The following is a 15,574-nucleotide window of genomic DNA, read 5'->3' as shown; positions in this document are numbered from 1 at the left end:
TATTTCAATTTTAGGAATATTTTACCGAGCAAATTATCATAACGTGGACGAATAAATTATAAAATTATCGTAACGTGGAACCGTAACATGAAACAATTGTTGAAAAGGCCAGGGCCCATCCAGGGCTATCGTGCACCTGAGGAAGGAAGGAAGGAACCGTAAAATGGCCAAGCAAATTAACATAGCAAATTGAGGAAAAATTCATCATCCATTGTTTGTAAATATACAGGCGAATCAAATTAACTTTTAACTTTTCTACTACGAGCAAAGTCGTGCGGGTACCGTTAGTAGAAAATATAACTAAGCACTGTTGAAGAGCTTTTTTAAACGGCTTTCAGATAATGTATTTGAATTTTGCAAAATTATGACCAATTATGTAGTTCTAAGCAGTTAAACCAACGTGCTAACCAATACATGGCGGCCATTTTGATGACGTCACCACAGGGGGGTCTTGACCTCCAATCAATTGCCTCCCGGCGTTTTTTTGCTCTCTTATATGAACATAAGTGCTATACAAAATTTCATACTGGTATCCGGAAGTGAAATGTTTTTGCACAAACTCCACCGACTATTGACAAACTAGTCAAACTCCATAATAAACAAAATGAATGTAAACATTTACAGAATTTTTTTTCTAAAACTTTAGAGAAAGAAAAAGTGAGAAGATATTCTTTTGTGGAAATTATGGATGATCTCTTTGACATTATTCACAGCAGATGCTTAGCAAGATATCAAAAATGAAGAGAATGGGAAATTCTAAACTCTGCAGGGCCAAAAAGAGCGACTGGGCTTCATGCGTGTATTGACCAATGACCAAAAACTAACACAAAAGAGAGAAAGAACATTGAAGAACAAACAATAACAGTTAAGCAATTATTAGCAAATGACACGGGAGCTTTGAGATTTACGAGTACGGACAGTAACGACTCTCACAGAAACACATTGTACCTTGCAGTTTTGTACTTCTTGTCTATCAGAAGTTTTTGATAGGTGCAAAAACCACGTTGTAGTTTCGGCCTGACAAAACCCATTTTGGCCATGCCACTAGCAAAAACCGGTTAAAACGGCCAAAATTGGATTTAACCACCATATAGATGGCGTAAACTGAATTGTATAAAAGCATCTTAATATGTGTTGAGTACACATACAGTTTGATGCATAATTTATTTTTATGCATACATTATTGTTACTAGAAAGTCACCCGTCAAGGTATGATGGGTGAAAATTGCTTCTATTATTCTACATTTTAATGAAGCCGTTGCCTGTTTGGTGATATTTTGATAGTTGAAATGTTAACCCTAACTCCAGTGGATTAACCCTAAACCCCAGTAGGTAGTGCTATTTGTCAACCATTTTTTCTTTTCTTCATTCTTCTGAACTGACACAGCCTTACCAGTAAAACAGTTAAGTTACTGGATCAAGTTCAGCCTTGTCACAATAAAGCTTTTTCCTGCATGTTAAACATTACCAAAACATATTATCAAGTTATCATGCCGTGGAAAGGGTTTCATTGTTGAAACACGCAGGTTACTCGATTATGGGCTATTATTTATATGAGGATTGCATATTTTATTGCATGATTAAAAGAAATTGTATATGTATTTATAATAATTGAAATAATTTTTATAACTGATTTATTGATCTAATGCAACTTTTCTTTAACATTAAAAATTATTCACAATGAAGATAAAGGACACTTGTTAATTACGAATACTGTATACAGCCTACAGTATAAACTAATAGCTATTCTTCACAAAAATTGTAACATGAATTCAATGCATTAAAAAATAAGTAATATACTTTTCTTACATTTCAAATTCATTTTTTGTGCTTAAAGCTCTGAAAAATGTATGTACTGTGCTGTTTACACAGTTTGCAACACATTTTTAAAAATATATTACATAATTTTACAATTATGTGACTAACCTTTTGGAACATGCCGTCATTCATTAATTGCATAGGGTGTAAAATGAACTGCTTACTTAAATAAAAAATAGTGACTGCTGGGTTCGCCAATATATATCATGATATACAGTCGGACCACAACATCGAAGTAGTGAATTGCCGGAGAAAAAATCACTAAAATTATAACAAATGTTATCTGAGTTATGCAGTCCAACGTGCCCTACCAGGCGAACCAACGTACCCTACCCCTGGGGCACATTGGTCTGCTTTACGAGATTCCGTTAAAAAATTAATATAAAAAAATTTATCAATTCAACACTTCGAAAAAAAATCTCTGATGTTGAGAAGTGTTTAGTGAAACTTACTGTAGAAAATCGAACTAATCATTAAATTTTTTGATGAAATAAAAAATAAGTAAAAAAGTGGACCAATGTGCCCCACCTCCCCTTACTTATATCAATGTAAAAAAATTGTTCGATCGTGATCTGCTGTGATCTCCTTTGTGATCATCATGATTTTGAGTGAGTTTTAAAGGGATATTTTTACTCTCGGATGAGCGCAACTTCTGGTCCAGACGTAGAACTTTCAAAAGAGTTAGAAAAACCTGAACAAAACTCGACAAATGCATAGGTAGGGTAGCAATAAAGTACCTGATGATATACGCTCAACCCTGCTCAGGTTTCTTGATCAACACCTTTCAGGTTAGAAACAAGAACACAATGAGTACCGAGAACTGTTAGCAGAGCCAGCCTTAAGCCGTTTAGAGCAAAAGAGCCTAATAGGGCCCCGTGCCAGCAGGGACCCCCGCTCAAAAAAAAATTTTTTTTCTCCCTCACAAAAATAAATAAGAAAATAAAGGAAATAAAAAGTTCCATATGCTTAACTGATATTTAATCTGTGGGTATGGAGCAGCTTTCAGTGCGATTAAGGGAGTAGGGAAGTTGCCTGAGGCAGGCTTCCTGCTAGCAAATATATGTCAAAAACTACTAGTTTCAAATAAATTTTCAGAAGAAAAAAATAAAACATATAGCCGGTTGAACATTTTTAAATCCATATCTAAGGCATACCCTCTGTACCCTGCAACTTCCGGTCAAGAGAAAGGAACTAGGTATTTGGGAAGTACAAATTTTTAATAATTATCAGCTATTTTTAGTTTGCAATAATGTAAGGGTCAGGGGCCCCTTTCTCAGAATCTTACTATCACATGGAAAATGTGGAAATTTACTCGAGACTCCAAAATTTCAGGGAATTCCAAAGCTGGCTTTTTAATTTATTTTACTTATATATTTACTTTTATTATTTTTTTACTTTCCTCATTTGTGTTGATAAAAATCTTAAAGCTCACTATTTACTTCATTCAGGGTTGGTAAAAAAAACGTTTTTTTTCAAAAAAACCAAAAAAAAACGTTTTTTTTTGGTTTAAAACCGTTTTTTTTTTGGTTTAAATACTATTTGCGAGAAAAACAATTAATTTTCGGAAGGTAATTAAGGTTCCATGTAATTAACAGTTATTCAATAGTCACATTATACCTAATTTCTTGATTAATTAAAGAGATTAGAACAAAATCTTGTAACTAAAATAAATAATTAAAATAGCTTTCTGCGGGGAAATATTGATTGAAACGTTTGACTTGATTAACATATTAGTATGCATGTATATATAGACCCTTTATGATACGAAATACTTCAAGAAGTGGTTACGATGCGGGTTAAGATAAAATATAATGAAGATCCAAGAAAAAAACTTTATAAAACTAACATAATATGAATAATTATCGAATAAAGGTAAAAGTTATATTTTTAAGCATAATCTTTTCAAAAGAACAATTTTCATATTTTTTCTTTCTGATCTTACATAACGCTGATTTTTATACACACAATGTCGCAAATATTGAAGTAAAGCATAATGTACAACAGTATATGATTGAACAGTCAAAAAATCGATTGCTGTGGTACTGACAAAGTTTAAAAAAAAAGTGCTGCTCTATATTCGACTCCGTTCTTATTTTGGAAAGACTTGGAAAAGATATCGACTATCGCTAAAACAAAGAACCAAATCAAAAATACAAAAATTGGTGTAACATGGCTTAAATTACAGCTTATTTACTGGCATACATGTTGCATCCAGCATTGAAGTTTAAAAAATATTAAATGCAAACTCTTTAGAACAAATAAATGTGTAGCAAATTCTATTTCAAGAAATTTTTTTTGCCAAAAACGTTATATATGTGAAGTATAAACTTTTTTTCAAAATTTGATTCAAAAAATATTATTTGTGTTCACATGCAGAACAAATCTTAATTTTTAGGCACAAACAATTAAGTTAGACTGTTGATTACCTTACAAGTCAAAGTTAAAATTCAAGGAAAGTGCAAATAAATGTTCAAAAATTGGTCTAAATGTCACGAATTTTTTCCGGGTAAGGGTTGGGAAAAAATATGATCGCTTCAGATAGATTTACCAACTTCAAAATTATCACCACTTAGTGTTGGGGGGGGGGGGGCGTTGAACCTTTATGACTTGATTAGAAAATATTCTCATCATTTTACCAGCTGGTCAATATTTGCGTTTCTACGGTGGGTGCGGTGCAATCTTTAACTGTTATTTTGGGAGAAAATTATATGGGTTTGATTTTTCGATGCTAACAAGGATGATTAACTTTAAATGAACTCTTTTAATTACCGTTTTTTCTTTAGATGTCTACATTTTGAAAAATGCAATCTTTTAACATCCGATATGAGAATCATATTTTGTTCTTTTTTAAGGTAACTTTGCTAATAGTTGAAAAGTCTCTTTATTTTTGTTAGAACTCTCATTTCAAGTTTTTAAAGCAAAGTTCCTTTTTTTAGCCTACTTTCCCAGTAAAAGTCAGAAAAGAAGAAAAAAAGCATGAAAGAAGGCTTAATGCATCATAAAAATATCGCGAAAAACAAAAAAAAGTCAAAAATAAATAAAATAATTAAATAAATATTGAGAAATTAAAAATAGGAAAGTAGGGTATTTGGATGGGGAAAAATGTCTGTCGGTCTGCCTGTCCCCCCCCCTAATAACTCTTGAATGAATAGTCCAATTCGAAAAAACTTTTTTTGCTCGAAAGATCTCGGCGAGGACACCTCATTCCCATATTTCACTTTTTGATTTGAACTATTTTTTGATTAATTTTGAATAGTTCAAAAAAACTTAACATTAGCGCCTACGGGGAAATTCAATGCAATTCCGAACTGTGAGGCGAATTTGCTTCAAACTTTGTAGGAAAAAGCTTTTGATGAAAAACCATAACCTCATCTCCATACCAAAACTGCTTTTTTAAACTTCAATTCCGAAAGAATTCCAAGAAGAGCTCCCCTGTTCCCTGCAATTCTGTTCCACTTTGGACATCCCAAAGATGTCTGGTTTTTTTGCTTGTAGGCTAAAATTGCTTTTTTAGAACTGACAAATTTTGGTGAACAGCCGAATCCCGACTTACGCGGGGAATGCATTCCAAGACCCCTCGCGTAAGTCAGAATTTCAGGTTTTGGAAAAGGGAATGTAAATTTTTTACAAACACACCTAATTATTTTAGACACTTGTTAATAAATACCCACCTCAAACTGTCAGGGCTTGATTTGGAAGTGTGGAGGCCCCAGGGCAACGAAGGAATGAAGGCCCCTAATCAGGGTTCGAAAAGATTATCATATATTTGAAAATATCCGAATAGTTCGATATATACAGTCAACCCTGGTTTATCGCGCTTAATGCGTTCCAGGCTTTATCGCGAAACCTGAATTTCGGCGAAGTAGGATTCTATATTTATAAATTGAATATTTTCCTAACTAGAGTGCATAAACTTACTTAGGACAATTTTAATTGGTTTTTTAACATAGTTTGAGCCTTCTAGACATGAAACAGCACCCTTAGCCACCATTACATTTGCATTACTTAATATATTACACAGAAAATGAGATAGATTAGACCATGGCCCCACTGAATACTTAACGGCCGTGGCAATCGCTGAAACTCATGGCAACAAAGAAGGCGCCACTGGCTACCCCTGTTTTTGTTTCCACTTGGCGTGATTGTGAGCGTTGGCGCTTTGGCATCTGTGAATACGTGATTTCTCGACTTATTGTCGGGCGTACGTCATTTGACGAAAATTTCAATTTCGAAAAAAGGAATGAAGAGAAAAAGTGCTGAATAAACATTGTATTACAAAGGTGAAGAGCATTTCTTGTCATTATTTTAATATTATATCAAAAATTACGCGTAATAAAAAATTTTAACTAAACACAGAAAACATATGATTTTTTTTAATATTAATGCGTAATTCTTAATATATTTTTTCAAACGTTTTTTTTTTTTGAAAGCTTTGAATAATTTTCAAATTTTTTATTGAAAATCCCTTGGGGTTTCCCATTTGGATACAACAGTTCTAAGATTGATGCTATATGGCAGGCAGCCCTCATTTCTAATTTTACATGCTCATTTACATGCGAATTTTTTTTCTGCTTACATCGAAAAAAAAAAAAAAAAACACGCTCCGCAATCTGTAAATACATTCATTTCGCAAAATTTCAGAGGGTCATTCATTGCCCCTTTTGACCCTGATGGGAATTAGAGGGGGGGGTATAGGAATTTACGTTAACAATTGCCATTCTTTTCGCTCTTAATGTAGTGTATATTTTACAACGAACAGAATTTAATTAAAAATGTACACTTGGGAACAGGTCCGACATTTAAAAATTCGCGGGGGGGGGGGGGGGGGCAAAGGTTTTGTGTTCGGGAAAAAACAAGCATAATGCCTAATTTTAGTATGTTTGTAAAATTTAGGGTTGTCATAATTGCCCCCCCCCCCCCCCCCCCCCGTGATATCCCCACTTGACAGGCCTGGTTAGGAATATTCTTTTTCAAATGAAGAAGAACAATAGAAAAGTTAAAAACATGATGGCAATTTGAGAAAATGAACCATTCACATAATTTTAAAAACATTTAAAATCAGAGTGTGACTAATACATGGTTCTACGACGGGTCCGTGGTTCTCGCACCAATATTTTACCGACACCAAAATAATGTCATTTTTCTTTTTCCCCTTCCATTTTTAGCATATCTCATGTTATAATAACTTTAGTGTAGATTTTAGTAGTATATTAGTGCACAATACGCATAGAGATGCACAAACGTTTAGTGAACAAGAGCTATTTCGAAAAAGTGCAGATTTTTTTCCTTACTAAAGGAAATTCATAGCATAATCAAAAAATAAATAAAAATAACATGGAGCTAGAAAAAACTTTCATTTTTCCGAAGCTTAGTTTTTAATTTTTTAAATGTCTGATTTTGAAAATAAGGCGTGGTCTTTATGACGTCACAAATGATGTATTTTGGCGCATCTGTCTACCGCGTTTCTACGTTATGATGATCAAGAAGCGAATTACATATTGCACTCTACGCTTACTATCAATCATATAGTTGCCAACACTTGTGAGTAAAGAAACTAATTGAATATTGTGCTCTGTGAGTGACATCAGTGAATGGCATTTCATCATTTGTGATGTCATCTGCAGAAGCGTAAACAATGAAAGCGCACCGATTAATGCATTATTTTTTAAATATTAAACTTAGTCAAGTTATTTTAAAAAATTGTCAGATCCTATGATTTAAAATTCTTTCAAAAAAAAAAAAAAAACTTAAAAATTTTCGCTCGTTTTATAAATAATTTTTATAAACTACCCAAAAAAAGTCCGCACAAAAACAGGTTTGAGTGTACATACACACATCGGAAGGCGCACAGACCGGAGAGCGTTCACTTTAGCTCAGGTTCTATCCCCACCCCCAGGCTCCCACCTTACCGTTAGCATCCCAGGTGCTATTACTTCAATATATTTTTCAGTTGTTATAAAGTGTTCACGCAAATAATAATTTTTATGATAAAGGTCAGATTCGGCCATAAAATATTTATCTTATTTACAGACTCATATTACCTATTCTAGAAAATCAACAGTCATATTATGACGGGTGCAATTTTTCTTGGTCATTTCCATTTCATTCCATTTGTAGAAACAAGAAACCCAACGAGTAGGATCCTATTGCAATTCATGATCGTGAATAACTTTATTCGAACCCAAGCAGCCAAAATTCAAATTATTATTATTTTTTAAAATTTATTTTTAACATTTAACAAATACATGCAATAGGGAAAGAAACTCCTCAAATAAATACACATGAATTTGTGAAACTAATTTTTATTAAAAAAAAATGTGGAACAGATTATTTTACAAAATATCAACACTGTTGATATTTTGTAAAATCCTAGCAGGGGAGAGTTCCGTACAAAATTTATTTTGTCCTTGCAAAAGCAAAACAATGATATGATTTTTTTTATTTGCCATTTTAAAGATATTTTTAAACATACATTCGATTTGCGATAGCTCGAATGTAGAAAAGAAAGATGGAAAACTTCGACTTATCGAAAGTTTGACTTAACGATAGTTTTGGTTTTTGATATTTTAATACTAAAAACCATCGAATGCTTTAATATGTACATATAACAGACAAAATTGTAGAACTTAAGTTTTTTAGCACAATATGCACAGTTTAATCAAATGTATTGATAGAAAAAAATCAAAAGCATGGTGGAACCGCTTGAATAGAGCTGATTCTACTTCAGGAAATGTGCACATCTTCGTTCGTTTCAAATTCGGATTGGAAATGAAGGTGAAATAATTATTCTCCCATAGTCACTTCTTTCTTTTTTTTTTTTTCGTTCTTTCGAAATAAATTTCGAGTAATCCTGGAAAAAACTTCGAGTTGAAAGAAGTTAACTTCGAGTTATTTATAATAATTAGAATGGAATTAAAGACAAAAAAGTAGGGACTTGATAAAAATTTCGAGTTATAGTAATGTTTCGGACTTCGAGTAATCGCAAATCGACTGTATTTTTAAGAAAATTAAAATATTTAGCGATGTAAAATCCTGTAAACATTGAATTCTAGTCATAAAAAAAACTATTTTCTACACTTGAAAAATGAATGAGAAAGGAGCTTTGAACTAGAAACTTTGTAAGATATTTGATCGCCAAGTTTGGCGAAAATTTGGATATGAATTTTCTGTTGGAAAAATAAAATACACACGCACAGTAGATCGTCAAGAATCCGCAGGAGTCTAAGATCTGCTTACAAATTTTTGTCATCTTCTTCTAATTCTATAACATTAGGAACAGCTCTAAATATCTAGCATTTCTTAAAATAAAAAAAGGGTGGGGAGGGGGGTAATTTTCCGTTATAGGTACGTAGCGGTGCATTTTTTAAGCTGGCAATTAGTTTCAATTTTATTTATTGTCATGGACTATTTCAAGTTACATATAAAGTACTTATTTGGCGATACCATGAACTATTTTGTCTTTTTAAAGACTTATAAGCGAAGCAAGCCTAGAAACAAAATCAAAAAGTCCATTAAAATAAAAAATAATCCTCTGAATAATTAAGTTTCTCCATTAAGCGTAAAATAATCCAACAAATGAAGCACAAACTATAAATGAGCATGTAAAATTAAATTAAAAGAAATTGACAAACCAACTTTAGATGCTCAATTTACGCATTAAATAATCAGCTGAATAACATTACTGATTCGATTCGAATTGGTTGATTCGGTATATTTCTGAGCATCTTGCGAAATATTAATGTTTGTTTTCCGTTTCATTTATTAATTAAAATAAACAAGCTTTGAAACTTGTCGTTGATTGGTTGATGCAACCGTGGCTTGTGGCGCCTCCTTGCGGTCAGAATGGGCAAATATGAAGTTTTGAAGTTTTTCCATCTAGTGTGGCCATGTTCAAGTGCAGAAATAGTTGCCCCGGTTTAACACAGGAAAGTCAAAAATTGTCAAGGCCTGGTAAGCGCCAGCGCATTCAGTGGGGCCATGATTAGACGTAACAGATATCACATAGTTATATTATTGGGAAATAAAACTACATACATACTTGCATTTCTTACACACTACTATTAATCTATGAAAATAGCTTAACTTGTTCGATGAAGAATTAATTGCCAGTTAGTGACTGTATGTGCTCCCATTCTTCTACATTTATCAACATTAAAGGTATTGCGCATACAACTTAAAAAGCTAGTACACTGTTGAACACCATTTACAGATTAATTTATCCTCTAGTGATTTATACTTTTCAGTTATAGTGTTTAACGGTTAAAATGAAATAGCGATTCGCTACACTTTCTTCGGCGATTTTATACCTCCACTCCCTCAACTAGTACAACTACAGCCCCTCAGAAGATCTTACCTTACTCGAAAGACATACTTTGTTCTTCTTTTGTAGGAAAAAGTTTATACGAGTGCATAAAAAAGGCTAATTACTATATTTGAAAAGAAAAAATAAAATAAAAAACGAAAAACCACGATGTAGTGAAGCCGCGAAAGTCGAAGCACAAAGTAGCGAGGGACGACTGTATGTATATATCCGATATTTTCGATCAGCACTTTAATAGTAAATACATCCTGAAGTTACAGCTATTATTTTATTATATTATCTTTACTAATAATAAAGGTAAAAGTCTCTCTGTCCGGATCTCTGTGACGCACATAGAGCCTAGAGCATTCGGCCGATTTTCATGAAATTTGACAAAGTTAGTTTGTAGCATGGGGGTGTGCACCTACCTCGAAGCGATATTTTGAAAATTCGATGTGGTTCTTTTTCTGTTCCAATTTTAAGAATAAAATTGTCATAAGAGGGACGAGTAAATTATGAAATTATCATAACGTGGAACCGTAACATGAGCACAAGCCAATTGGCGAAAAAATTCACCAAACATTATTTGTAAATATACAGGCGACCCAAAAGACCTTTTAATTTACTATTACGGGCAAAGCCGTGCGTGTACTACTAGTTAATATAATTTATAGGGGAGAAAAATTTAAAATTTGCTGACCCGCGTAAGTTAGGATATTTATGGTGGGGGCCCCTTTGTTGTAGAGGCGTCGGGGCAGTAGCCCCGCCTACCCTCCCTTAAATCCGCCCCTGCAAACTGTTTTAAATCATTTCTTAACTATACATTATCATTTCTTACATAAAGAACTGGTTTTTTATTTCTATTTTTAAAAAAGTGGTCTTAATCAACATAAAATACTGTTACGATGCACAAAATCAGTGGTCAAGAGGAAAGAGAACCATAAAATATACAAGTATGGTACATACAGTATGTAGCAATAATAAAATGATGGTCTATAATAATACTGTGCAGTAGATCCAGTAATGATATTTGTAACTTAAATAAATGTTGATGATTTATGCAGCGTGATCAAATCGTAATTATAATATATTTCTAAATACAGTTGCTTCATTAGTTCTTTTATACGCTTCCATTTATGGCAACACCCCTAACCATGGTTTCTTTAATTCTCAATACAAGAGCAGCTTCCATTTTCATAATTTCTGCATAGACACTATTCGGCGAACTTTTACGGATTTCCTTTATCTTGACTTTTAATTGTACACATGGAAGATTCACTCACACCCAATATTGTCGTGCTACCTTAGATGCATTTTTTAGTTGTTCAAGCATATCGAGAACCTTAAGGTTTTCTTTAAATGTCAGTCTTGAAAAACTTTCGATGAATAGTGCATTTAGGTGTCATTACATTTCATCAACTTTCGCATTTAGAATTAAAAAAAAAAACGGTAAATGCGGAGAAGTTATTTGTATACACAAACAAAGGTATGTTCAGACTAGTACTGTTTTGGAACTTTCGCTGCTAGTAATGCTAAAAGGATGAAGGTTGATTCACGGAAAAAATATGTTAAGTAGCCAATAATAAAGTCGAAACTTTCACACCGCGATTCCATTCTGAAAATTTTTGCGTTGCCGGCGAGGAATTCGCGTTAGGTCTAAAGTTATTTACGGGTGAAAAAATCGCGTTATAGTCATTTCGCCTAAGTCGAATCGCGTTGTAGCGGGAGTAGTGATGCGGATCAGGTAAATATTTTTTGGTTATTTACCCAAGGCCTGGGTAAATACCCAAAAACAGGGTGTTTTACAAAAAAAAATGCAAAAAGTGAATGGAATTTTTTTTCAAAATCTTACTATGAAATAATAGTTAAAACTGATACATGCATATGTATTACAGATTATAATATTTTTTATTGAAGATTTGATGAAATAATGAAAGAAACTTATCGTGAACCAAAGAATCTTTCTTTCTAATGTCATAATTGGAGAAGTATAAGCAATTCAATGATGAACTTCAGGATTTCAAAATCACAATCTAGGTTAGTCATATCCAAAATGAGAGAAAAAAAAAAGGAAGCATGAGGGATGTTTGGAAGAATAAACTGAGAAGTTATTAAGACTATGATGTTATTTATTTATTTTATTGCTGCTTAAGTGATAATGTGGCAAATACAGAAACAATTTTCACATTAATAAGCAAAAAAAAAAAAAAAAATCAAAATATTGCTTTTTGTTGCCTTGCTCATTCGCATTTGCTCCTTGGTACTTCATGATGAAAATTTATTTAAACTATTTTTAATACATGCAATTAGTGATGTAGGGTAGGAAGGTAAATGTTTTTTTGGGTATTTATCTGAAGGCAGGGTAAATCCCCTAATAACTGCGCATTTTGCCAAAAGAATTTAGGTAGTATCAAAAGGTGAAGATTTCCTTTTTAAAAAACATAAACCGTAAAACATCTTTAAACACATTTTACTGAAAAAGAATGATGAAATATTTTTATGCTAACATTTATGTTGTACTGCATTTATTTTTAGAATTAAATTGTTCTGTTCTTTAAATTAAGACATTGTAAAACAGCTGTAATGTCTCTATTTTTTCTCATACTCAATACATATGCTTGTACAATAAAAAGAGAAAGTTAAAATATCAAAATGAAATAAGTCAACTAAGGACTACGTTATCTGCAGAATATGCCTGAACACTTGAACTAAGTTTGGAGGAAATTTCTGCAAAAGATACAGGTAAATAAATAGTAATAACAAATTGAGCAACATTTCTTCAAATTTTGATGTCATGCAGAGACACATTACTGGGTTATAAAGACTAGGACTTTAAAAAATTGATGTTTGCTTTTTTTTGTAACCAGTTAAGCTTTTTATTTTTGTAGAATGGCTTTTTATATCTATAATTTGGCTTTCAACATATCCAGCACATTTAACGTGAATATCATATTAGATTGCTAAGTTGTTTCACACTAATTCTTTTAATATGTGATCAAAATACGATTTTTGAGCAAAAATTTATTGTTTTGTACATGGTTGGTTATATATACATTGTGGAATACATACAGAAAAGTATTTTAGTTGAATATAAATTTTTGAAATAAATATCCAGGTAAATACCCAATTTGGGTATTTACCCCCAAAAAATAAATACCTGGGTATTTTACACCACTAAGCGGGAGTAGACTGTATTTGTTTTTCCGTCTAAGCTATAAATCGTGCACATAGGCGGCTTGTGGGGGGCACCTGCCAATGCCCATTAACCTGCCATCGGCAGGTTAATGCCCACCCACTCACTCCAATTGGTGCTCAAGGGGCTTGCCCCCTCACTTCTCAAAGTTGCACAATAATGATGATCTATAGAAAAATGATTTTTTACTGGGTGGGTTGATTTATTGCATGAAAATAAAAACTAAAAATTCCAACTAAACAGTCTTTTCTTATGTTATTTCATGGCAATCAAACTTTGAATAGGAAGAGGGAAGTCTACGAATGGCCATGTGAGCAGGTTTTGGGGGGCCATATTTCATTTTTTGGGGGTAATTTAATCAGTCATGTTAAAATCCCGTAATATCGTCCAATTTTACAAAAATAAAAGAAGAAAAACTCAGCATCAGGGGTGCCGCCCCCCCCCTTTCTTGTGCACCAACCACATGTAATTGAGCATAAAGATCACCAGAGCTACTTTTCCTACTTTCTTAAAATTTACTTATTTTATTAGCCATTTATTCATTTATTTTTTAAGAAAAAAAGAAGTAAAAATCAAACGTGATGTTGAAATTTTGAGAAAGACGGATAATTGTGGCAGTTTGAATCCTTGCCCGAATCAGAAAAATTGGTCGGCACTTCTCTTACAACTATTCTGCAAAGGGCGTGCAAGATTTCTACAATTAGGCCCCCGCATGTACTAAGGCCGGCTCTGACTGTCAGAATTGAGTATGATATTTCTTGGTGAGATTCAAAAGAGCGAGATATTATTTCGTAAACCAGGAGCTATAAGGCAGGATTTAACCATGGATAAAACTGGCTTGAATGAAATCAGTTTTGTCTATCAGTCAATATATTCATTAAGTCAACAGTGAATTTTACACATAATGTAAGCCTATTACACTCAGTAAGAATGCACCTTTTATATAGTGAAAGAATTTTTCAAATGGGTGCAGTGGTCTTGGAGATTACCTGGAACATATCAACATACTACTAAGTCCACACTCTCTTTAAAATATTGTATAGTTCATATGCTATATTTCAAGCATGTATAACTTGGAAACGGGAAAATTGCAAAAAACAAGATCCCACCCTCCGTAGGATTTAGCGCTCACGATTACAATATACAATGTTTCAATGCAAAAACAATTTCATATCATATACCTTCACTAGTTATAAAGTTTACATTTTTTTGGTCGTTCGATTTATATTATTGAGATCTCGCTAGTCATACGCATAGTTTGTCAAAAAATAAACGGTTCGTTAATGATTGTAGCATGGAATATCACTTAAAATGAAAATACAATGTGGGTAATATATGGAATCGTACTTTGATACAGGAATAAGACAAAATTTATAAACTTGAGATTTTGTATAAGAAATACTGTATTTTAATTTTACAGATAAAAGTAATTGAAACAAATAGAAATGAAAATTTTTTTCCCGTTTAATAGGAAGTAATGTGATCTTAAATTTAAAATTTGGAGACAACTTAAGTTAGTAGTTTTGCTCATGAAGCCGAAAGGAATTATCTAAAAATTTAGCTTACCAATAAAAATTCTTCAAGTTCTAAAATGCAATTCGAATTTTTCCTGCTTTCTAGAAAACATGGTACGATATTATTCAGTTTTCCCTTCATGTTCGAATTTAAAGAAATGATTTAAATTACTACACAAATATTAGAAATGCATTAGAGTGTGCAGAAAGCCAAACATTAAAATCTTTTGCTTTTAGCCAACATAGCCTATTCTGACGCATGCGCAGTAAGATCGCAATGAAGCATTTGCTAGGCAGCCATTTGCCGAGGTGGATGAATGTTGAAATTGGAGAAGAAAATTCGTTTGAATTTGAGAAATATCGTAATTTTAGCAGTATTTTACCGAAATAACTGAAGATTTTAAATCTTAGGAATATACACGTTGTGGATTGATAACCTTTATGGATAGATGGGATGTATAATATCTTCGAAAAAGTGATTGAAATTTGGTAAGTACGATGATTCAGAGTTGTATAACATGGCGGCTGCGCAGTTCTTTGTTAGCTTGGTAAATCTGTCGTATTAGCACGTGATGTAGTGTATGTATTAGTTTTTTACCGGCAATTGCGCAAATTGCAGTTTGTTGATATGAAGCATTCATGGATGTTAGAATCAATAAATATCAATAGAAGATGAATTTACACTGTTAGGACATTTTCAATCATTCATTTGTGCTTAAAAAATATTTTTCACAAAATTCTCTGCAGAAA

General features: G+C 32.8%; 1 protein-coding gene across 2 annotated transcripts in view; it reads right to left on the bottom strand.

The window, feature by feature from the left end:
* The window catches only part of LOC129233482 (nucleolar complex protein 4 homolog), a 101,472-nt gene extending 86,401 nt beyond the window's left edge, over positions 1-15,071 (bottom strand). The window contains exon 1 of one of the 2 annotated variants that reach the window (XM_054867501.1): positions 14,877-15,071. In XM_054867501.1, coding sequence (XP_054723476.1) covers positions 14,877-14,966 — 90 coding nt within the window. In that variant the 5' untranslated portion in view covers positions 14,967-15,071. Of the gene's footprint in view, positions 1-14,657; positions 14,739-14,876 lie in introns of those variants that run through there. The other variant, XM_054867502.1, reaches the window with a different exon arrangement.
* Between the last annotated feature and the right edge of the window lie 503 nt (positions 15,072-15,574).

The sequence above is a fragment of the Uloborus diversus genome, unplaced genomic scaffold (assembly GCF_026930045.1).
Source record: "Uloborus diversus isolate 005 unplaced genomic scaffold, Udiv.v.3.1 scaffold_449, whole genome shotgun sequence".
Lineage (NCBI taxonomy): Eukaryota > Metazoa > Arthropoda > Arachnida > Araneae > Uloboridae > Uloborus > Uloborus diversus.
This window is presented reverse-complemented; position numbering and strand designations above follow the sequence as displayed.